At 40.2% G+C, this 25,782-nt stretch overlaps 1 protein-coding gene across 1 annotated transcript; it reads right to left on the minus strand.

Moving 5' to 3' along the window:
• Positions 1 to 2,437: 2,437 nt before the first annotated feature.
• Positions 2,438 to 25,396, minus strand: arpin (actin related protein 2/3 complex inhibitor). Its single transcript, XM_049574523.1, has 6 exons — positions 25,231 to 25,396; positions 22,933 to 23,008; positions 19,941 to 20,073; positions 19,256 to 19,462; positions 4,323 to 4,483; positions 2,438 to 3,735 (listed from the first exon to the last, which is right to left on the minus strand). Exons 1-6 carry the CDS (start codon positions 25,320 to 25,322, stop codon positions 3,727 to 3,729), a joined length of 678 nt encoding a protein of 225 aa, XP_049430480.1. The 5' UTR covers positions 25,323 to 25,396; the 3' UTR covers positions 2,438 to 3,726.
• Positions 25,397 to 25,782: the final 386 nt, after the last annotated feature.

Genomic DNA, 25,782 nt, shown 5'->3' on the forward strand with positions numbered 1-25,782 from the left:
ACAAGTCTGGACCCCAATATGCAGATCAAAGCACGAATGATTTATTCACAAAAAAAACAAAAACACAAAAAGGCAGGGACGAAGAGTCAAGGTCCAAAAGAAGAAGCAGAGTTCCAGGAACAAAAAAAAACTCAACAGGAGGACTGGGCAGGGAAACACTGAGGGCAGCAGGGATAGAAAACAATGGCAGAGTAAGAAATCTTCACAGCAAATACAAAAATCTCAACAAAAAGAGTCCACCGGTCTGTTACCAGAGTGGTTAACAATGAACTGGCAGGGAGTGGAGAGTGAAGCCAGGCTAAATACTGCTGCAGAAGAGGTGAGTGAGCAATCAGGCTGCTGACTGGCAGGTGTGAGTGAGAGAGACTGCAGGAGAGTCCAGGAGCCCCGCCCAGCCCTGGGGAATGACAGACAGGGAAACAACACACAAACACAGAACAAGAGGGAGGGGAAAACAAAATACAAACATAGGGGAAGACAGGAGACGGCCAATTCCTGACACAACCATCCATTTTTTAAAACCACTTATCCTAGTCAGGGGAACAGGGGGACTGGAGCCCATCTAAACTGACACTGGGCCGTTCACCCCGGACAGGTTGCTGAGTTATCTGATGTTTGCTGGATGCTCATCTCCCTCAACTTGCCTATAAAGTCTCTGCAGCATAGATGTAGTGCTGTTGGAGCACACTGAAAAAATATTTCACCACTATTTTTTTCTCCAAGTAAAAAGAACAGATTATTTGTTGTTGACATAAACTGATTAAAATTAATATTTTAGGCACTCCAAGATCCTTTCATCACTAAAACGTATGTCATGCAAGAGAACCAATAAAAACATTGAAATATGAGAGTTTACCATTGGTAACTTTTAGGAAAATAACTTTATATGATATTTGCTAAGATTGTCACTATATTCTAAAAGAAGTACATGAGACAGGGTCTGAAAAAATTCATGTCCCTCCTCCCATCCTACTGCCACTAATGGCATATGCTAGAATCAACCATGGTGCACCAAAAACAACCAGTCAAAGCTGAGGAGTCTCTGGCGCAGCTGTCAATCATCTCTGTGACACCAGTCAAACTGGCAAACTAGGCAGCAGTGTTTAAGGTGAGAAATAGGCAAAGCGGTAACAGAATCTTAATTCATATTTCATCAGCGCTACATTGTTTTACAGTATGACTGCAGTTCACGAGCAGTGATGCCATGATTTATAGCTGTGTTAGACTCTTCAGCTCTGACTGGCTTTCCTTCACATGAAGTAAGTAACACCGAGCTGACAGTTGGCCATTGATCAAAGTTAGACCGTTGGTGAGCGTCTGCCACCCTCATTGGTGTGGTGTGTCCCACATCTCTCTGATTAGCAGGTCATTTAAGCAAACAAGAAGAGAAGTGAGGAAAGTAAACAAAGAGCTGAAGTCGAGAGGGGGTGAGGTCGAAACAAATGTCTTATATGAGATCAGATTATTTTTTCTTTGGCCCATCGGGATGCCCATCTGACGTCACCTGAACCAGCTTGAAGGCAGTCAGGATAGATGAGGCCGGGAGATGGTCCATCTCGGGTGCTTTAACTGGTAATGGAAATGCAAATCAACGTGGTATGATTCAACTTGACGAGGCCAGTGTGCCAATGTAGAAAAACTGCAGAACCCGGAGAAAATTCATGCTAACACGGGGAGAACATGCCAACACCACACAGAGAGGGCCCAGCTGTCCTACGGGTTTGAATCTGGAACCACTTTACTGTGAGGTGACAGTGCTAATCACTGCAACACCGTGCCGCCCCTCACGGGATACATGGGTACTAAAATATGTGTCCTATCCTTTGTTCCTAATGCCATTATTCCAGCTGGCAAATTAGTGGTGGGCTTTGTTTTTAGACATTGCATATGACTATTAACTTCATTATAAGTTAATAATAATAATTATTATTATTATTAACTTATATGGCAGCAGTGCCTGGATAGTGTGATGTGTGTGGTTGTGCTGCTGCTGTGGTCCTGTCTGATGCCTCCTGCTGCTGCTGTTATCATTAGTCATACTTCTACTATTATTATACACATGGCTATTGGCACATATGTCTGTCCTGTCTCTCTCTCTGTCTCTGTTTCTGTCTCATTGTGTCATACAGATTACTGTTAATTTATCATATTGATTTGTTCTGTACGACATCTATTGCACATCTGTCCATCCTGGAAGAGGGATCCCTCCTCAGTTGCTCTTCCTGAGGTTTCTACCATTTTTTTCCCCCATTAAAGGGTTTTTTGGGGGAGTTTTTCCTTATCCGCTGTGAGGGTCCTAAGGACAGAGGGATGTCGTATGCTGTAAAGCCCTGTGAGGCAAGTTGTGTTTTGTGATATTGGGCTTTATAAATTTTATTGATTGACTGATTGATTGATTGATTGATTGACTATTCTTTGGAAAACATGACCCTCGTCACCAAAGATCAAATGACATTTATTTATAAAGCACATTTAAAAACAACCAGAGTTGACTAAAGTGCTGTACAATAAAATAAAAAAAATTTAAAAAATCGATACATAGATATAATTCATATTTGGTTTCTTCAATCTTAAATATAACCTTCTTAAATATAACCTTAATTTATCCCATAGGCCCTCTAAACCTGGATCAAGCTACCATAAAGTGGCAGCTGCTCTTTCCATACCAATTAAATCAATAAATTCTTCCAGCCAACTACTCAAACTAAAACAGGATGGGGCTCTAATCTTCAGATTCATAACAATTTTACGTTTAGCAGCAAGACAACCAAGTGTTACATATCCCATTGCTCTTACAGCTACACCATCTAATTTGTCTCCTAATATACATAGTACAGGACATTTAGGAGTATCGACCTGAAAAATCTCTGAGAGAGCTTTTGTGACCTCAGACCAAAATGAGTTCAAATATTCCCCATAACAAAGCATTACAATAATCCAAACAAGAGGAAATTAGGGTATTCATGACTATTTTCAGGTCATTAAACCAGGGGATCAGATTGAGTTTGGCAAGAAATACTTGAGAATTAAAATTAAATTAGAATTTGTACATTTCTCAAGAATCTGGACTGAGCTGTTTGTGAATGCTTTGATAGTACAAAGGTTGGTATTTTGTGTCTTATTACACATAAACTCACTCAGATGACAGTATACCTGCCAGGAAGGAATAATAACCTGTTGGTGACATTTTAACAGCCTCTTTGATAAGCTCTTCTTTGCTCCTTCGTTCTTCCGATTTCCAATTCAAATTCTATATTAGTAGCTTGAAGCTGGAGGAGGGCAATGCATTTCTGAATACATCAGGTGTTACACAGAACCCAACCAGCATACTGAGCTCATGAAACAAGAAACACAGCTCTTTAGATACCCTGTGTCTGTGTTTAGACAGGATATAAATTACAGTATGGAAGGACTAACAAGTGCGCTGAATAACAACACATTTTTGGGACTGTATTTAATACCATTAATCCAAAGTATAGAAGAGTGAAGTTACAAAGACAGTGTGCATCACAGCCAGATATACTCTGTAGAGCTGGAAGAGTCTAGTCCCATACTGCAGGAGTGATGCAAGGTTTCCAGCCCCAAGGCCACACATATAAAAGGTTAAGTACCCCAAGTCCAGTCCAATCTACAGAAGGAAAGACAGGAATGGATCCAAGCTAAAGCAGTTCAACCTGGAGACTGGAACGGGTCCAAGAGTTCAGGCTGACGAGAGAGGTGGTTTCCTCAATCGTCCTGAGGGACAAACAAAATGGGAGAAGTGTTTGTCTGAGACATGACCTGCTCTGTAAATACTGTGAACACCGAATGCAGCGACAGAGGAATTCTGCTGCCCACTTCCTGTTAGGACAAATTACAGCTTGTAGCTTGTTTTCCACATCCATTTTAGTGTCACGTGTACAAAGAGGTTGAGTTCCTGGATTCAAGGCTTTTATAATTGTCAAAATGAGAAGCAACATATGTCTTTCACCTTCCTGTCTCACTAATGTTTTGTATACATTAAAGCGACACTTACCTTTCTGGAAATTTTACACTTTTCTTTGTTTAGGTTAAAATGCTATTAATAAACTGATGGTACACTAAAATGTAAGTGAATTTCACCAGAGATGAATACACATAATTAAGCCATTCTCATATGGTTCTAAGAAAACTCCGACTAGTCATTGCATTCAGATTAGTCTGAGTTTTCTCCTGTCCTGTCTGTCTGTCTTCCCCACGTGGGGGCCGCCGACAGAATTTCCAATCTAGCTGGGGTATTACGTAAAGAAGGTTTAATTAGGCCCTGTATATAAGCTTGAGTTAGATTTACTAGGTTTCCTCACCCACTCGTCCTCCTCTGCTCCCTCTCCTTCTCCAGACTTCTGAGTGCTGACTGCCTCTGCTTTGTTGGCCATAATCTTGTCCGTCCACGATGCTCCAGCCTTTTCATCTCCAGCAAAGTTACACTTGGTCACTGTGCTGCTGTCCACTTTGGCAACCGAGACTGGAAGCACAAAAGTAAGGAAGACAGTATGTTTGTTTAAGGGCTTCAGAAAAAAAGCATCAGAAGTACAACACAGACATTACAAGACATATGAAGGTAAAAGTAAGAGGAAATAAATACGATAAATAACTACGACTACCGCCCTGTGGTTGTACGCCTCTGCACATCAGTCAAGTTTCTCTTAAAGTTTACATCCATATCTGTGAAAACAGGGATGCTTCAAACACAGAAGATCTATACAATCAGCACAGTTCCAAGGTGGATACCCAAGATTGGTGTCACCAATTCAGCATCTGACTTAATGTCTTCCCTTCTGCTGAGATATGATGCTGAATAATGGCCAGAAAAGTGTTTTTGTAGAACATTATGATGTCACAGGGATGTTGACCTTTTGGATATCAAATGTCATCACTTTATCCTAATAGACATTAGTGTCAAGTTTTTTCATAATTAGTGTATGAATTGTTGAGTTATGGCCAAAAACACCTTGACCTTTGAACTTCAACCACAAAAATTCTAATCTCCACATCCTCGAGTCCAAGCAATATTTGTGTCAAATTTAAAGACATTCCCTTGAGGTGTTCTTGGGAATACAGTACAGGCCAAAAGTTTGGACACACCTTCTCATTCAATGCGTTTTCTTTATTTTCATGACTATTTACATTGTAGATTCTCACTGAAGGCATCAAAACTATGAATGAACACATGTGGAGTTATGTACTTAACAAAAAAAAGGTGAAATAACTGAAAACATGTTTTATATTCTAGTTTCTTCAAAATAGCCACCCTTTGCTCTGATTACTGCTTTGCACACTCTTGGCATTCTCTCCATGAGCTTCAAGAGGTAGTCACCTGAAATGGTTTTCCAACAGTCTTGAAGGAGTTCCCAGAGGTGTTTAGCACTTGTTGGCCCCTTTGCCTTCACTCTGCGGTCCAGCTCACCCCAAACCATCTCGACTGGGTTCAGGTCCGGTGACTGTGGAGGCCAGGTCATCTGCCGCAGCACTCCATCACTCTCCTTCTTGGTCAAATAGCCCTTACACAGCCTGGAGGTGTGTTTGGGGTCATTGTTTTGTTGAAAAATAAATGATTGTCCAACTAAACGCAAACCGGATGGGATGGCATGTCGCTGCAGGATGCTGTGGTAGCCATGCTGGTTCAGTGTGCCTTCAATTTTGAATAAATCCCCAACAGTGTCACCAGCAAAAGTGTGTCACCATCACACCCCCTCCTCCATGCTTCACAGTGGGAACCAGGCATGTGGAATCCATCCGTTCACCTTTTCTGCGTCTCACAAAGACACGGCGGTTGGAACCAAAGATCTCAAATTTGGACTCATCAGACCAAAGCACAGATTTCCACTGGTCTAATGTCCATTCCTTGTGTTTCTTGGCCCAAACAAATCTCTTCTGCTTGTTGCCTCTCCTTAGCAGTGGTTTCCTAGCAGCTATTTGACCATGAAGGCCTGATTCGCGCAGTCTCCTCTTAACAGTTGTTCTAGAGATGGGTCTGCTGCTAGAACTCTGTGTGGCATTCATCTGGTGTCTGATCTGAGCTGCTATTAACTTGCGATTTCTGAGGCTGGTGACTCGGATGAACTTATCCTCAGAAGCAGAGGTGACTCTTGGTCTTCCTTTCCTGGGTCGGTCCTCATGTGTGCCAGTTTCGTTGGAGCGCTTGATGGTTTTTGCGACTCCACTTTGGGACACATTTAAAGTTTTTGCAATTTTCCGGACTGACTGACCTTCACTTCTTAAAGTAATGATGGCCACTCGTTTTTCTTTAGTTAGCTGATTGGTTCTTGCCATAATATGAATTTTAACAGTTGTCCAATAGGGCTGTCAGCTGTGTATTAACCTGACTTCTGCACAACACAACTGATGGTCCCAACCCCATTGATAAAGCAAGAAATTCCACTAATTAACCCTGATAAGGCACACCTGTGAAGTGGAAACCATTTCAGGTGACTACCTCTTGAAGCTCATGGAGAGAATGCCAAGAGTGTGCAAAGCAGTAATCAGAGCAAAGGGTGGCTATTTTGAAGAAACTAGAATATAAAACATGTTTTCAGTTCTTTCACCTGTTTTTGTTAAGTACATAACTCCACATGTGTTCATTCATAGTTTTGATGCCTTCAGTGAGAATCTACAATGTAAATAGTCATGAAAATAAAGAAAACGCATTGAATGAGAAGGTGTGTCCAAACTTTTGGCCTGTACTGTATATATATACATATGTGTGTGTGTGTGTGTGTGTATATATGTCATACTGGCTCGGACGTTGCACGGGTCAACAACGTCTGCGTCAGTTGCTGCCCCCCCCCCCCCCCCCCCATGCGAGATTGGGTTCCAAGCCCCAGTAGATATAAACAGCCTCAATGTAAGAGCAGCTGACCTGAGAAGGAATACTGTGAGCAAACTGGAAACCTTGCTCTTCCAACGAATCCCGAGGCTGGGTTGCCAAGTACCTTCAGATGATCTGCTAGAAGATGTGAATGCTGCCCTAAATACCATCCCTACAAGAACCATCCAAGGACCATCACTGAGACTGTGATGGAAACATACTGGAAGGGCATATGGGATGCCCAATGGCTAGTGGACCTAAGAGCTGGCTACAACAACCTCCCTGAACAAGATCCAGTAACCATCTCAATGGCAGACATCCAGGAAAGAGTGTCAAAGATGAAGAGCTGGACAGCACCTGGCCCTGATATGATCCATACCTACTGGCTGAAGAAGCTAACTGCACTCCATGAATGCCTAGCAGCACAGATGACCCAGCTGCTAAGGGAAAGAACCCACCCAGAATGGTTGACACAGGGACTTCCGGTGGCGCGCTACGCAGCATGGCAGCATAGTCATTGAGCTCCGGGCATCAGCCTTAAATTCAGTTTTCATTACTCATTAATATTACACACAAACAAACAAATTACATCTCGCCTCGACGATGAATGGGGACAAAGTCAAGAAAGGAGGGTATGAACTACGCAGTAACTTTGAAAGAGAATCCGAGATGGAGGCTAAAGCTAGCGAAACTCCAAAACAAGATGGAGGCCGCAGAGAGATCGGAAGTCTGGATTCAATACGTACGGTGGTGAGTGAAGTTATGACTACGGGAATGGCAGCGCTCCAGGCCGAATTGAAAAAAGACCTCTCAGACTTCCGCACGTGCTTCAGGGAAGATATTAAAAAACAAATGGACGAATTTGTATCAGAAGTAAACCGGAGAATACAAGATGTGACAGGCCAAATTGAAGGGGCAGTGGAACGCGTAGGCCAGATGGAGGAAAACATGCTCGACGTGGAAAGATGGGACATCGGAGTCAAAGATACTCTCACCCAGCTGCTCACTAATCAGCGAGCGCTACAGGAAAAAGTGACCGATCTGGAAGGGCGCTCCAGGCGCAATAATATCAGGATCTATGGCATCCCCGAGGACGCCGAGGGTACGTCAGCGGTGACTTTTATTGAAAACTTCATTAAGACAGAGCTGGGGAGCGAACTCGGCCATGGGCTGGGGATTGAGTGCACGCGAAACCACCACCGAGTGCCCCGCCACGCTCCATGGTGGTTCGTTTCCTCCAGTTCTCTGTCAAAGAAAAGATCCTTCACGCCGCCTGGAAAAAGGAGCTCCGTGTCCAAAACAAACGGGTGTATTTTGATTATGATTATGCAACGGAGGTGCAGAATAAAAGGAAGGAATATATGCCCATCAAGAAAATACTACGGGATAATGGCGTACGTTTCCAGACCCCATTAACAAGAATGCGTGTTTTTTTTTTAAACGGGCCCTGTAACGTACAACAGCGCTGCACAAGCCGCAGAAGACCTGCGGAGGAGAGGATACACGGTGGGCGAGATCCCCGGCGGCAGGACCAAGAGCAAAGACATTTCGGAGGAGACGCTGGCTCGGCTTCTACCCTGGAAGACAACGGAGGCCCGACCCAGTGGAGAAAAGCACCGGTTCCAGGAGCAGATTCGGGAGAAGTTGAAGGAGTACCGCAGAACGGAACCAGGAGCCACAGCAAGGGATGAATGAGACATTTAATCATAATTTCCCCATTATCTTATTATAATGATGTTTAGTTAAAACATAGGCTGATGCCCACGGGCAAAAGATACAGCCACCAAACTTTCTTTTTTTTTTGCAACTACTGAGGGCCCCACCTTGTGGCCAGCCCCCTCACTGTCTAAAGCAACATGACAGCTTTTTTGATGGAAGTTCAGTTCACTGTTCTACAAAGTTCGGTTCTGTACTGTACTGTTTATTACCATTGGTCCAGGGTGATACAAGAATGTTTCAAATGTAAGACTGATGCATTATCAACACTATAATATACTGTCTCTGAATGTAAATGGGCTGAATAACCCGATCAAAAGAAGCAAAATGATAGCTAAAATAAAAAGGGAAAAGATAAATGTGGCATTTTGGCAGGAGACGCACCTTTCAGGTGCTGAACATGAAAAACTTAAAAAGATGGGGTTTAGAAACACCTTCTTTTCATCATATAGGAAAGGAAAAAGAAGGGGAGTAGCTATATTGATTTCAAATGCTGTCAAATTCGAATTAACATCTCAAATTAATGATAGAGAAGGTAGATTTGTTTTGGTAAAAGGAAAAATAGACCAGAAAGAAGTAACATTATTTAATGTCTATGCTCCCCCTGGGAGCAATATAACCTTTTTCAGAAGGATATTTGCACTAATTACATCACAAACGTATGGGACTCTTATTTGTGCAGGAGATTTTAATATACTTCTGAACCCCTCTTTAGATACAACCAATAGAATAAGAAGAAGGAATTTGATTGAAAAACGTATAAACAAAGTACTTAAAGACTTGGGACTTATTGATGTATGGCGGGCTCTGAATGGTTCAACTCCAGGTTCTGCTTTTTATTCTGCAAGACACACAGCCCACTCAAGGATTGACTATTTTTTTCATGTATAACAAAGATCTACATATGCTGAAATATTGCAGAATAGGTCAGAGGGATCTTTCAGACCACTCAGGGATTTTTCTAACTTTACATTTAGATGGTAGACAGCGAAAAACTTTGTGGCGACTTAATAGTGGTTTGCTAAATGACCATACCTTTAGAAATTCAATGGAGAAGCATTATAGCATTATACATGCAGGACAATAATAATGAAGAAGTAAACCCCAGTATATTATGGGACGCAGCTAAAGCTGTTCTCAGGGGGAAGATTATAGCCAGGACAGCTGCACTTAAAAAGGTGAAAACCCAAAAATTAATTGGTCTACAGGAAAAATTGAGAGACCTGGAACAAATACACATAACAAATAAAGAGCCCTCGATTATACAACAAATCAGATATACTAAACAGGAAATAGATAAAATATTAGGTGAGGAGGTGGAGAAAAATATAAGATTCTTGAAACAAAGATATTACGAGGCTGGCCTTAGGGCTGCAAAATTGTTGGCTTGGAGGCTCAAAAAACAACAGGCAGAAAACACTATCCACAAGATTAGAGACCCTACTACAAATAAAATTACTAACATTTTGGACGGCATACAAAAAGCATTTGAAAGATATTATAAATCTCTATACTCTCAATCAGAACAGATTAATAATCAATCAGCTGCTGAATTTCTGAGCTCCTTAGACCTTCCCACACTAGGTAAAGAAGCTAATGATAAACTCATCTCACCAATAACAAAGGAGGAAATAAGTAAAGCTATCTCAAGTTTGAACACTAACAAATCACCTGGCACAGATGGCTTTCCTCCAGAATGGTATAAGTCAATGAAAGATCACCTGCTCCCTTATTTGGAGCCCAGTTTTAATTATATTCTAAAAGGAGGCTCCCTCCCTCCCTCCTGGAGAGAGGCCTTCATATCTGTGATCCCCAAAGACGGTAAGGACAGAGTGGACTGTAAAGGGTACAGACCTATTAGTGTTTTAAATTCAGATTATAAATTGTATGCCACCATTTTAGCAAAAAGAATGGAACCTGTAATGTCCTTGTTAATAGACGGGGACCAAACAGGATTCATAAAGAATAGACAGGCACAGGACAACATAAGAAGAACCTTACATACCATTGAACAGATTAACAAAGACCAAATTAGTGCCATCACTCTCAGTTTAGACGCTGAAAAAGCTTTTGATTCAGTCGGGTGGGAATTTCTGTATTTAGTTATGAAGAGATTTAACTTTAGTAAGGATTTTATACACTATATCCAGGCACTTTATGCCTCCCCCACTGCGAGAATTAAAGTTAATGGCAGTCTGTCTGATTCTATAACCTTACTACGTGGTTGCAGGCAGGGCTGCCCTCTCAGCCCCAACTTATTTAATTTATTCATTGAACCTTTAGCCCAAGCAATACGTCAACAGTCAGAATTAGAAGGTATTTCCATGGGAGGAGAAGAATATAAAATAAGTCTGTATGCAGACGATGTATTGATCACAATAAAAATTCCTAATTCAGGCCTGCCTCTATTAATGAAAATGCTGAAAACATATGGGGAATATTCAGGATATGCCCTAAATATACATAAAACACAGGTTATGACATTTAATTACACACCTACAGAAGAACTCAACGTAATGTATAGTTTTAATTGGAACGCACCCTGTATTAAATATCTGGGAGTGAGTTTGCCTAAAGACATGTCACAGTTATTCAATATTAACTATAACTGTATTAACAAAAAAATATATGATGACCTTGATGGGTGGAGCCTGCTGCCTCTTGACTTTGGTAGCAGAATTAGATCAATAAAAATGAATATCCTCCCTAGGTTATTATATCTCTTTTTATCATTGCCAGTGGAAATCCCTCTGAAACAATTTAGAGAGTGGAATAAACATATTTCACGATTCATCTGGAATAAACAGAGACCAAGGGTTAAATCTTCCACCCTTCAGCTTCCGGAGGAGAGGGGCGGTAAGGCCCTCCCATCTTTAAGGGACTACTATTTAGCAGCCCAACTGAGACCCCTAGTATATTGGTGTAATTCTTCTTATGTGGCTAAATGGAAAACCATGGAGTTATCATTAAGAGATGCATCAATACAATCACTGCTTGGTTGTGTGGGAATGGAGAAAAAAATATTACATACGGAGAGCCAATGGGTGAACTGCTCATTGAAGGTATGGGGGGAAGTGGCTAAAAAATATGAACTCCAAAAACAGATAAAACTACTTAGATGGCCAGCGTATGACCCCGAATTCACACCAGCATTACTAGATCATAGATATAAACAATGGACCTATTATGGTGTTACTGCCGTATGCAAGATTGTTAAAAAATGGGAACTTAACAGCTTTAACAATTTATGTCAAATGTATGGACTAGGTGGGCATGACTTTTACAGGTACTTACAGTTCCATAATTATTTTTGTAAAAAGCTGAAAGGTTGTAACCCAGCAGAGCCACCAGCAATTATTCATATATTTATGGATGCATACAACTTTGGGAATATTAAAGGACTTATAAGCAAGTTATACCACAGCATCGCCTCATTGAAGAAGGATTCTACGGACTATGTGAAACAACGATGGGAAAAAGAGTTGAACATTGTGATTACAGAGGACATGTGGCTGAATGCCTGGGAAACACAGTCATCTTCCACCAACTCCTGGACTTGGAGAGACTTCTGTTGGAAAAGCTTAATTCGTTTTTTTATAACTCCTAAGCAGAAGTCCAAACAGACTGGTACACAACTGGCCTGCTGGAGAGAATGTGGAGAGGTCTTTGCTGATCATGCCCATATTTTTTGGTCTTGCCCCTCCATCCAGTTTTTCTGGAGGGAAGTGGCAAAAATTATTTCAAAGGTTCTATGTTTTAATATGAATGTATCATTCACAACTCTCTATCTTGGTAATATGCCAGATGGGTTGAGTAAAGCTGATGTGTACCTACTTAGGGTCTTGCTGGCTGCAAGTAAAAAAGCCATCACAAAATGCTGGCTCCAGAAAAATGCCCCCACTACAGATTCTTTTGTTAATATTGTGAAACAATTACATGTACTAGAGCAAATGACTTACTCAGTCAGACTCCAAAAAGATCTAGGGGAAAAACGATGGCAGAAATGGCAAGCCTATTTGGCTAATGAGTGAGACTGTATGCATGTACTGGGTATGATACTTTGTGTTTTGGATTTACTGATCACCCCCGGACCTTAAATATGGGTAATTGTTCAATGTTTTGTATTTGTCTTTTGTTTTACCTTCCTGTACTAAAAGAGGAAAATGATCTATAAATAAAGAGTTAAAAAAAAAAAAAAGAATGGTTGACACAGGCAGGACAGTCCTGATCATGAAAGACCCCCAGAGGGGAACCATCCCATCCAACTACAGACCGATAACCTGTTTCTCCAGTAAGACAAGTCCTGCGAAGTCAGCTGAATGGTCAGACCAAGGTCTGAGCCATCAACATGTATGCACTGCAAGTCATCAGATACCCAGCTGGGATCATAAGCTGGCCAAAGGAGGAGACAGAAGCCACAGATATCAACAGATAACAAGAAAGCTCCTCACCATGCATGGAGGGTTCCACCCCTAGTCCAGCACCCTGAGGCTATACACTACGTGGAAAGAGGGAGGCCGAGGACTAGTGAGCATCAGAGCCACTATCCAGGATGAAACATCCAAAATCCAGGAGTACATCAAGAAGATGGGCCCAAAAAATGAACTGCTCAGTGAATGCCTCAGGCAACAGAAACTTGATGAAGAAGTGGAGGAGCAAACAACATGGAGGGACAAGCCCCTACATGGTGCATACCACCATCAGCATGGCCCTGATCTGGGCCCTCTCTGCCTTTCCTCATGCCTACTCAGAAAGTCTAATACTGAAGGTGTTAATAAATAAATAAAACTTAACATAATAACAGCTCTGATCAGTCAGGAATAGGCATGGTTTTTAATATCAATAGCTATTTACAAACTATGTGGCCTAAAACTAAGCTCTCTATGCAGAGGGAAAACACAAGTACTTTTGAAATTGGTGCTATATGACTAGAGAACACAAAAAAGGGCTGTGGCATTTGCTTTTTATCATGAGGTAAAAAAAAAAACTACCAGAACGCACTGCACTGCACCGGACCAATAATACGACAGCCAGCTGGAAACAAACAATCTTGTATTAGAGTTAAACAGTAAGACGAAATATGTTTCTGAAAACATTCCAGGTGAGGATTAGTCAACACTGAAACAGAACCTTAGGTTTCATTTGATCAACACTGCTTAGTTTTACTGTTTGATCTCAGTTTTTTTTTTCAGCCTCCATTTTTACAATACAGCAAACTGTAGGGCACCCGCTTCCTGTTCACCAATCTTTCGTATTACAGCTAAACAGTGCACTTATATATGTTTCTGAGGACATTTTAGGTGAGACAATACAGTAACAGAATCTTGGTATATATTTGATTAGCACTGCTTAGTGTTACCGTTTAATCAGAGTTTGGTCTGAGTTTGAGAGAGGAAAGGAGGGGGGCGGGTCTCTCTCTATGGGCCTCATTCACAAATATCTTGTATTTCATTTGTCATCAAGAAAAATCTACATCAGATTCACAACATGTTCTTAAATAGCTGTTCACACCTATGCTCTTTTCATGATTAAACCCATTGTCCCTGTAAGTTCATAGCACATGCCAGTTGATCCTAATTAGCGTAGGTAAATGCCCACAAATCACCATAACAGGATATGAGACTGCAGGGCTGTGTGCACACATAGTGACCAAAGATGAAGCAAAGTTGAGAGATTATGTAAAAATCACCAAATTAAAGTCTGAAGAGGGCAGATGAACATAAAAAAAAAACGTTTCGAAGTGGAGGTGCTTCTGAAGAGAGTAAACAAAAAAAGAGCCGTCATATTTAGTAGCGTCAGGAGTGGATATAAAATAACAAACAGATGCAAAATACATGTTAATCAACCACCCGAACTGCAAACAACAAACTTTATGTGTTTTAGTAGCACAACTATAATGACTAAGGACAAAGACGAGCGCCATAGCACTGTTCAAGCTGTGAGTATGTGTGTAAGAGAGATACAGAAAGAGAGGGAGAGAGGGTGAAGGCAGACTCACGCAATGTTTCTGTAACTTAGCCTATTAATGTAACAACTTACTCGGAATGTTGCTTCATAACTTTTTGATCCGCTTGCCCAATCCACCAGTGATACTTTCTAGTGGGATCAATCACTAATTATTTGATGGCCTGGTTGCCATTTACATTATTGATATGAATTGAAAAATGGGTGTAGTATTTATTATGAAAGGCCATCATGCTTTTTTGTAAAATAATAAAAAGTATACATTTTAAATACATATAAATTATGAAAATATCATTGTAATATAAATCCTATAATATTATACAACTGTAAAATTGGCTTTATGTCTGACGAAAAATAGCAGATCAACTCTATAATAAAGATCTATTTTTCAAACATTTAACAGGATATTGAAATTGTATAATTAACTAGCCTGACTGCCTTTTGACTACTTCTTCTTACTCTCCTTGGGATTCTAAAACTTCCAAATGTCTATCAATAAATCTTGGCCAAAAATATGTAAAAGGAGAGGCTGTGAATAGACCAAAGCACTCCACTCCACTCCACTCAAAACTGACTATTGAATATCAAAGGGTTGGATGAGTCTCCTGAATATGAGAGAGGTCAAACACTGTTCATTCCCCTTGAGGTTACTTGCCAAACTGTGACAGACCGGGAAAACACAATTCTAATTTAATTTCATTCACTCTGCTCTCCCATGGAGGTCAACACTAGGACAAGCTTGATCAATGTGAGGGTCATGAAATCCAGAAGGACTCTGTGGCTTTGAACAAACATGCCCATCTTCTTAAGTCAGAGAGCAAATTAAAGAGCTCTGACCAAATCTTGTTCTGCTTTTATCCTCTAACAAAGATCCACTTCAGACAACTTGCTTTTAATGGGTAACCTTGAGTTTAAAAGAAAAGGAAAAAAGCCTGCACACTGCTCCAAGTCACAACTGTGGTTTATTAGGACAACGTTTCGATCCCTTCTGGATCTTCGTCAGGTCAAACAGTGCTCATACGATGCACACACCTATATTTATACATATCTTTTTGCTCACCAATGAGCTGTCAAAGTGATGACAGGTGTGGCCAAACATTAAAAACACTTGTGTTGTTTTGAGCATCTCCAATTAATCAATTTGGCAAAAATACATGGAAAAAGGTATATAGAAATGCATAGAAAAATACATAGAGACATGCATAGAAATATTAATTCAAGAGCACATGTGGCCAACATAGAAAAAACTTCTTAAAAATAGAAATACAATATTTTTAAATACAGAATTCTTAAATATTCTTAAATACTTTTAAATACAGTATGCCATCACAACCAACTTGAAGCATAAATTTCTCACCTTCGTTATCATTTTAAGATAATTTATAAGAAACTGACCTCTTAGGATTTTTTATATATAATATACAAAATTATTTTAAGTCTTGAGAAGAAAAATATTTAAAGAAAATGTTTGATATCATACTCCTGGTTTAGACCTCGAGTACTGAGAGTCTGAAGGGAAAAAATATAAAAAGATTCTCTTAGGAGTAAAAGGTTGTTTAGATCCCCTCCTCTTCTAGGAGATTTAACATGCTCGATGCCGATATATCTCAAAGAAGCCACTGAATGATTGGCCTCCTTAAAATGGTCCTGAGTTCTAATATTTCTCCTGTGTTCTGCTATTCTTGTTTTTAGTGCTCTTTGGGTTTTACCCACATATGCTAAGCCACATGGGCATTTTAGAAGGTAAATGACATTTTTTGTGGAACAGGATATAGTGCCTCTAATCTTCATGGGTTTGCCTGTAATCAAATGATCAGATCAGTTATATGTGGTGCATTTTTGTGTAAAGTTACACTGTGTGCATGCACCACACAGATAGTTACCTGGTGGTGGTTCCAGGCAGGTAGCATTCTTAGCCAGGATGAGGTCAGATTTGACTAACATTTGCCTTAAGCTCGGAGGACGTTTATACACCACTTTGGGGAGGTCTTTAAATTAATTTTTCAGTTGTGGGTCAGAGCTTAAGATGTGCCAGTGTTTACGAATGGTGTTTTCAAAATCTTTACCCAGAGCAGAATATTTTTAATAGCATCAAGGACCATTATTAGTTGGAGTTCTGTCTTTTTTGTTGTTAAGGCTAACCTTGAGTTTAGGCAGAGTTCAGGCAGTAGAGTATTCATTTATTTTCAGGCTTAATGTGAGATACGGGTAGTGTTGGGGAGTTACTGTTTTTTTTTGTCTTTTATGAGCTGCTGGACAGCTTAATTTCCATCCGGGGATGAATAAAGTTCTTTCTATTTTATTCTATTCTATTCTATTCCATTCTATTCTATCAGAGTTACATAATTGCATTACATTACATAATAAATGTAATTGTAATCTGTTACAGTTACTGAGAAAAAATATATAATTCAATTATAGTTACTTATCAAAATATTGGTGATTACAATAGGGCCGACACTTCTGGTTGGTTGATTGGTTGGTTGATTGGCTGGTCATTATGCCATTATGTCTGACCAAATTTTCATTGGTTGGAGAGTTGCTGGTGTGACTTTTAATCAGGCTGTGTGTTCACCACAGCGTTTCTTTTCCAGCTGGAAACAGCAGTTGCTGTTGATTTTTATACGTATTATATGTATTTGTCCTCTGTGACAGTTGGTCTTTGTGGTATTTGTCCCACCCCTTCTTCAGTGATTGGGCAGTTGGTGATAGTGACGGGCCAGAGATTTACTCAAAGTTAAACTTTTTTTCAACTATCATTTCTAATCCGAAAAACAGATAAATGATCACAGAAGACATTCAGTGTCGGATTTATCACTATGGATTTATTTTACTAAGTCTCCAAAAAGACACTGCAGTGCAAGGCTGAAGATATGAACACACCGGAGCCCGTGTTGGAGCTGCTAAGGCTAACATTAGCTTCTAGGCTAAAAATAGGTTTAGTCTTGCTCTCACATGCAGCCTTAAAGAGATATTTAACATTAATAACTTAATGTCGTATATGACACAGTCAACCCCAGAGTTACCCTCTCTATAGTGTCCAGTATGTCAGATTTTTCTCATCAGTCATCTACATTAAGTTGTGAGATGAAGTCAGGAATGCAGCTCAGCTGAATGATCCCAGTGTTACAGTGCACAGTTTATTTTCAGAAAATATTGCACTTGAGATCACATTTACTTTTAGCTCAAGGCATTCCACTTGCCTAAAAACAGAATGTACTTGCCCTGGGCAAGTGTTACACCTTGTTTCCATTTAACAAATGTGACTGGTGCTCCTAGATCTGTAAATATACAGATGATGCCTCTACTGTCCAACACAAGGAAGTGCATTTCTTTACAAATGGATAGAAACCTGATAGAAACTACCTGTAGCCATGGGGAAGAGGCTAATTTTTATTTTGTCTGGCCTTCACCATCCAGTAGTTTGGAATATACACTCGGAACATTACCGGGACAAAAACAGGATCAATGTTGCATGGCAACAAAAAAAATGAAGATGCTGGCCTGTCAGGTACGGAGCATGTTTTGTGAAATATTTCCTTAAAAAGAGGTGGCATGGTGGTATGGTGGTTAGCACTCTCACCTCACAGCAAGAGGGTTCCCGGTTCGATCCCGGGTGTGGGAGCCCTTCTGTGCGGAGTTTGCATGTTCCCCCCGTGTCAGTGTGGGTGAATGGTTGTCTGTCTCTATGTGTCAGCCCTGCGATAGTCTGGCGACCTGTCCAGGGTGTACCCTGCCTCTCGCCCAATGTCAGCTGGGATAGGCTCCAACCCCCACGCGACCCTCAAGAGGATGAAGCGGTTAGAAGATGGATGGATGGATTTCCTTAAAAAGAAGTGTGGCGGGTGGAGCAGGTGTCCCATGTGCAGGGGCATTTTAAAAAAAACAACAACATATGAATGGCTGAATTTGTCATTATGACATTAACATTACTTTAACATTACTCACTTGGCAGTGGCAATCAACATAGGCAACTGAATTGAAGGAAACAGCCTGTCAGCTAGTTCACAGCCAGTAAGGTAAGCTAACACACTATCATACAGTCTCTCTGAATTCCACTGCAAAAGATTAATTTTTTTAATGAACTTGAGGCAAATTCCGGACCGAAATATAACTGAGAGGAGGAGTTTCGCAGGCACATTGGATACCAAGGAGATTCCCATAGTAATGAATAGACTTCTGGTGATTAATCTCCATACACATGTTAGTGGAAACAAGGCGTTAATGTCAAGCTTTTGTGGACGCACAGTGTGACCAGGTAGAGTGCACTCAGTGCACGGTGGTGATTTATTTAACCTAGAGATAACATGCAGATTGTTTGTACCCCATCAACCAACCAATCTATTGGATGAGGAGTAGGTAAAATTGCCGTCACCAAGATTTTCTTTGGTTGAATACAGCCCTAATAACAAAAAGGTTACATCTAAATATATTCTGTTGCTTTGCATCTTTTCGACTTCTGCACTTATGTTTAAAGACTTTTTAGCTATACTTCCCAGTTTAAGACATTTGATAGAGAAGTAATTAAATGTCAATGTCAAGTTACATTACTTTGATAAAGTAATAAAAATAGCTACACAACTTAATATATTTAGCAGGATAACTAGTAATCTGTAACCTATTACATTACAGAAGTAAACTTCCTAACACTGCATAAGGACATACTGGATGCACATGTGCTGTTTTCAGTGTATGTGGAAGCAGCTAAGCAGTAAAAAAAAAAAAAAAAGCATGACAATACAGACTCACATATGAAAGGACTGTTTCCTCTGGTCTTCAGCCGTACATCCTGTCCTGTTTCCAGCTCCATTTCATCCATCTTTGACTCCGGGTACCAGAAGGCCCAGGTCCCGCTGGGTTGGTGCTTGTCAGTTATCTTCACCAGCTCCGCTTTGTTCACCATCGCTGAGAGCTGCTCCTCGGACAAACAGTCTGACTCCCCTTTGGCTTCCACCTCTGGATGGATACAAAATGTGCATCAACGCTGGCCCTTAAGCTCAACACGCTGCTAATTAAGGAAGCAAAATCATCACAATTTGAAAATCTTTGTGTGCTCTTATTAATTTTTGATTTTGTTTTTAAATGACCAGTTTGGCTTCTGCATAACATTAAATGTAATATCCTCATTCTTTAACAGCCGTTCAGAAATTGGAAGTATTTCCCTTTAAGTCACTTTGCTTGCTGTAGCTGGTCTTCAGAAATGTCTTCTTTTAGAAGTGGGACTCAAACACACACTGCGAGGGGAAACTGTGACCTGACCACAAGCCTTATGATCGCTCACTCAGCCATTCTGCCATTTCACAGTTGGCAGACAAATCAAAGTCAATCTTAAACTACAACTAAATGGAAGACAAAACACTCAAAACAGAAAGAGGCTTGGTGAGGAAAGCAAATATGCAAACATAAGCTCAAATGTTTATTGCTAGCTACTTACTGTAGGAGGACATGAGGAAGCCAGTGTTAACCTTTTTGGTGTCACTGAAGTTTGGCTCAATCTCCTTCCCCCTGGCGTCAAACTTCCTCTGATGGATGCGGCTGGGTTTGATGTACAGCACGTAGAAACGGACCTGCCAGTGACAGAAACAAATTGTGGTTAATGTTTTGTCCATTTGTGTTTGTGTTTAGTCTGTCCTAAATGCTAAAACCAATAAGGATTTAGGTAGTTAAAGTTCTTTCTGACACAACAAAAGAGGAGGATGATTCTTGTAGAGCATAAATACAGCTAAAGCTTTCAGTTTCTGTCAACAACAGATGGCTAAAGACTAGGGGTGTAACGATCCATCGGTCCAGATTGATATATCAATTTAATGCAAAGTGAAAACATCGATCCGTATCGCCATCTTTAGCATAAGCTTTTATTTTGAAAGCCTGTGTCACTGTCAAACAGCAGCAGGCAGATGGCAAGCAGCCAAGAGAGGGACAATGAGGATTACATTATTTACTCAGGAATAAATCAGCAGAGTGGAAATATTTTGGATTTCTGAGAAAATACAGGACAACAGACAGAGCACATGGTGTATGTAAACAATGATGTTACAAGATAAAAAACGAAAAAAACGAAACATTACCTGCCTGGACGAGCGTCTCACTCCGCTAACTTCTTGCTTTAGTAACATTAGCTGCTCTGTTTGGCTGAAAAACTGTGCATGCAGGCTGAAATTCAACTGAGCTGTTCTGTCGGGAGATGCAACGGTAAGAAAAATAATTGCGTTGCATGTAATCTGTTAAACTATGAGAAGAGGAAAAATGCCCGCTAGCCGCTAGGCTAATTTATGCAATGTAAACAAGCTCAAGCTAATAATGGGTCACTAGCAAAAAACAATTGTTTTGTCCATGAACCTTGACAGTTATTACTGAGCTGAATGTTATACTTTTGTTGTTAATCTGTGTTTTATGGCTGTTTGGAGAAGTCTCCATTCAGGACTTTAAGCCAGATATTCTTGAAGTTTTATGAAAAAGATGATGATTTGGGTTAAAATGAAAAGACTTTGTCCAGAAAGGTCTCTCTGTCAGAAAGCCCTGAAGGTTAACTTATCCCATTTGCTGTTTTATTTGTGTTAGTGGAGTCGGTTTAAAATGAACTTTACTGTACTTATTTATTATTTGTTGTTTATGTGTTTTATGGCCAAAAGTAAAAAATGAAAGGGGTGGCAGCGTCTTCTGTAACAGACTGTGTTAAATGGGCATTTAATATTGGCTAATATTGATCGCAGACCCCTGAGTCGTATCGAATCAAAATCGTATTGTGGCAGACTTTGTAATATCAGAAAATATCGCATCGTTGTATAATATCATATCGTGATGAATGTGGTGATTTACACCCCTATTAAAGACATGTATATACTAATAAAAGAACAAGAGAAGAATAGGTGGGAAAACATTTTGATTACATCGATTAATTATACGAAACAGAAGCAGCTTATAAACACGGTTTCACTTTTTACAGTAATTATGACAAAGTAGGAGTAGGAGACTGGGGGCAGCTGCAACACTTGCTATTTGAACTACACCAACCAAATTCATGTATGATGAACTTACACTTGTCTGCTAAATACCCATGCAATCTAAAGATGATGCATATAATATATCATTCACAATATTTATTTGAATCGAAGGTGTTGCTACTGCTCCCACCCCTGGGGACAGCTGCAACACAACACAGGGATGGTTTTAGAATGTTACAAATACACTAAAAATTTCAATAATTTACTTTGGTTTTTTTCTCAATAAGCTCAGTATTCTCAAAATATGCACTGTTGTACAATATTATTTATTTCTACAACAGTATTATTTATTTATTTCATGTATTTATTATCTATTTAGTAATATTTATCAAATAACTATTAAGTTATTAAGGAGCCTAATTTCATAGACCCACAGAATGTTCTTTTACACCCAAATGAGCTTAATTCAATTGTAGTGTTCTCATTTCTGAAACAGAAAATGTACTCATATATAGAACATTCAGAGTATATGGGTACATTTTCACTGCTCTCAGTGTCATCTAGAACATTTTTCACCATTCATTGTCTGTAGAGCAGCTGCAGACTTTATACCCTATGACATCACAGATTTGAGTTTTATCACTCTAGTTTTGGGGTTTGGGAGAGAGTTTGTTCATGTTTACTAATACTGTTGGACTGTCTCAATTAGACACCTGGTCTGGTTGCCAAGCAGTCAATTTTTACTGAAGTTCTTTGGATGTACAAAACCTGGTTGTTGGCTACCTCCTTGAGCTAATCTTAGATAGCTGTTTAGATCACACATTGTTATGTGTGATATAAATGTTTCAAGCTCATTTAAATTCTCCACAATTCAATCATTCTATTCATTTAACTGAAACCATGAGCACCAGAGAAGATCTTATTTCATTCAGATTTACTGGGATGATGAAAGAAAAGGGGGGGCTCCCTTCCTATGAAGCTGTCATAAAGTCAGAATATGTGTCCATTCCTTGATTACCCACTAAGTTATTCATATTCCTTTTGTCCGTAAGGGTCCACTGATCAAAAGAATGAAAAAAAAAGGGTTTTTCATAAGTTGTAAATATTATATTGACTGGATAAAGTGGTGTTGGGTTGGTATGCCGGGTTGCCGTAATGCTTGAGTGCTGTAAAAAAAAGAAATTCAATCGTCTTTCCCATCTTTGCTAGGCAACTGTTTTGTGTGAAAGGAATTAAAGGCCTGTCCCATATAGACGCCTGTCCTAAATATGGGCCTGTTGACTTCAGTAATTTAAGCAAATAATAGCTCTGGCTACTAATTTAAGTTTTACAATAGCTCCCCTCTAAACAAAGATTAAACTTGACTTTAGTCTTTGTTGTTATTTGATAACCTCTACTGAATCTAATAACTTGAACAGGGGCGGGTAGATTTCTGACCCGCTTGCCCAACCGGTAAGACCCAGTTGGATTTGCCTAATGTACCTTTTGGTTGTTGTCATCAATGATAGCATGTCTGGAAACATCAAGCACCTTTCCTTCCAGAAGAACTCCCTGGCCACTGTGTGGAAGAAACATACCAAAAATTAAAATCATTATACTTCCACTCATGAGCTGTGTTTAACCACTTAAAACATCTGTTCTCCCATAAAGAGCTGCATCAGGACACCTACCACTTCCATCCAAACCCCTCTCAACAAATGGTCAGATATGGCAAACTGAACAATAAGTAGGGCTGGGTGATATGGAGAATAAATCAAATATCACAATATCTTTAACCAAATACCTCAATATCAATATGGCGACCATACTGTAGAAAATATTTACACAAGAAGGTCTCTGATAATTTATCATCAGTAATGTGGATATTATGGGTGGGGGAATAAATCAGTACAGCATAGTACAGCATTTGGTGTCAGTACAGCAAACCAAATGGGAGGGGGGCCCTCGAAAAGCCTGGAATGAAAACTTTGAAAATTCTTTGCACTTTTTTTTTAAAGAAATGAATGCCATAACTATATTAAAAATGGCTAAATAAATCTGTTGTTTATTGGCAAAAATTGTTGTCTGCATTCATAAACATGTCATCATTGGTGTACTATTACCTGCACCAATAATCTGACTTACTCTCATAAAAGGAGAATTTCGGATTTGTTTGTACATTGTGCGGGTAAGTCATCTGGGGGGCTCCATAACATTTCGCCATCTTGAGAATACATCCGCCAGCAAGGGACATACAGCCCCACCTTCGGCGTTTTCGTTGAGAGCCAGGCCAGCGCTGCGTGACTGAAAAGCTGAAGGAGAGGAGCAAGAGCTGCTTCGCTACTACCCTGGCACTACTGCAGCATAACAAAGTCCCACACTTTGAGCATAATGCAGGATCATGCATATGCAGCATCACAGGAGACGGAATCCTTGTCGCCAAGAAAGCGCAAAAGGGAATCAAAAAGGCAACGTGACCGGCAAATTTAAAAAACAAGGGTCAACATTGCGGCAGCCTTTCCCAGGTGTTAAGAGCTGCTGAAGGAGAAAGGTAATGCAATCACAGGCCGCTAGTGTCGATGGCCACTAACAGCTGTTAGCGGCCAGCGACGCTAACAGCTGTTGGCGGTGCAGTGATGCGAGGAGAGGGATGAGGTGTGTGAGGTTGAGCTACTTGTCAGTTGTCAAAAAACAAGACGTGATTGGTTTGTTTCGATTTACGCCCGCCCCAACAGTCCTATGTTGTAAACACAGCCAGCATGGTGAGGAGGGGGTTTGTCAATTTGCGTCGCGTGTATCTGTGAAGGAGCCTGAATCCGTTTGAATGCAATATATAATTTCAACATTAGATGGGAGAAATTCCTACACACTGTGGCTTTAGGAAGACTGAACTTTGTATTAAAAAAAAGTTGATGCTTTCTGAGGCCCCTCCCTGGCCCTTAAAAAGCAAGATGGTTTGGTCCATCCCTGTGCTATGATTCATCTCTACATCAGTCCAGAGCCTTTTCCCCATAGACCACCAAAACAAGAGATGTCTGTATAACTGTTAACAGGACACTGCACAGGAATTTATTTGAGGGCAGGGCCAGCGGGAGAAACACTACTCTGCATAGTCAGTGAGCCACATACTGCAGAAGTAAACCTGGAAGCTACAAAACGTTTTTGACATAACGCACCAGACAAGCAACTCCATGCTGCTGGAGCACCAACAAATACTGTCCCATCTTATCCCAAGAAAAAGGAGATCAGTTCAAAAAGAGAAAAGAAAGAAAGACATAAAGACAGAAAGTTTTAAGGTGTGTGAAAGAGACTTGGATCAAGATTGGAAGGGTGGGGGGCCCACAGAGACCCCTCGTGAATAGAGCCCAGAATTTGATGCTACGTCCCTGTTGCCCAACCCTAACGTCAAGCTCAGTCTTTCATTTAGACAGACGTCCAATGAACTTATTTGAATAGTCTACATTTTGAACTTTTAAACTGTAAAGTAATGTTAGCTGTTCGCCAGGTGTTAACCTTGGTCAACTGAAACACACGATGGAAAGCGTTAGCTAGCAGCAGCTATAAGCATCAATACATTACTTTTATTTTGAAATTAACGGCTGACCGAGGATTCAGTAAAATGACAAATACACAAACACCAATTTCTTATAAGACAATGATGTGTTGAGGTGTGCAAACCTCGGGAAAAGTAAAGTGCAGTGGAGTTTGGTGTTGTCTCTGCACAGAAAGAACAGAATGTATCATACGGAGATACTGTACTGTTACCTGTCACTGTCCGTCTACAGAAACGTATGCTCCTACCTTTCATACATGGAGGGAGACCACACGCGGTCAAATTTCTCAGTATGTACTGGTTTGTTCTGTAAAGACGTGTTGTGATATATTCGGCTCATTTTCCAGTAACAGTGTTGTAACTTTTCTGTTCTCCGAGATTTTCTGTGTCCTGACTTCCTGTTCCTCGCGTAAGAGAGGTGCGCTCGATTTCTACAAAGGACGTGCCGACGGCTAACAGCTGTGCAAGACACTGTTGCATGAGGTAAGAAACGATCTGAAATAGTAATAGTGAACATAAATACACAGTCAGAATCAGAATAAAATGTAAGCTAATTTCAGACAGGAATTTGTTATGAATGACAAAGACAAATTGTTACTTTTTATTTTTACAGTATATGCTTTTTGAGTCAAAGTTTGACTTTAAAAGTAAAAACAATATTATGAGTCCTGCACATCCACATGGGTACTTTAATTATACTGGCTGATCAGACCTCATTGGTACGTGTGCTCCACACTACCAAGCAGAGAAACTGGAGAATCTTTAATAACATTTTCCTTTATTTTCTTTTTTTTTGGCAG

The sequence above is a fragment of the Epinephelus fuscoguttatus genome, linkage group LG4 (assembly GCF_011397635.1).
Source record: "Epinephelus fuscoguttatus linkage group LG4, E.fuscoguttatus.final_Chr_v1".
Classification (NCBI taxonomy): domain Eukaryota; kingdom Metazoa; phylum Chordata; class Actinopteri; order Perciformes; family Serranidae; genus Epinephelus; species Epinephelus fuscoguttatus.

Bases quoted from the DNA above. Each gene is read 5' to 3' on its own strand.
- arpin (XM_049574523.1), bottom strand. From the start codon at position 25,322: ATGAGCCGAATATATCACAACACGTCTTTACAGAACAAACCAGTACAT. The intron at 20,074-22,932 runs GTACATTAGGCA...TGTCACTGGCAG, and splicing joins TTGATGACAACAACCAAAAG to GTCCGTTTCTACGTGCTGTA. The intron at 19,463-19,940 runs GTAAGTAGCTAG...GTATCCATCCAG, and splicing joins CTTCCTCATGTCCTCCTACA to AGGTGGAAGCCAAAGGGGAG.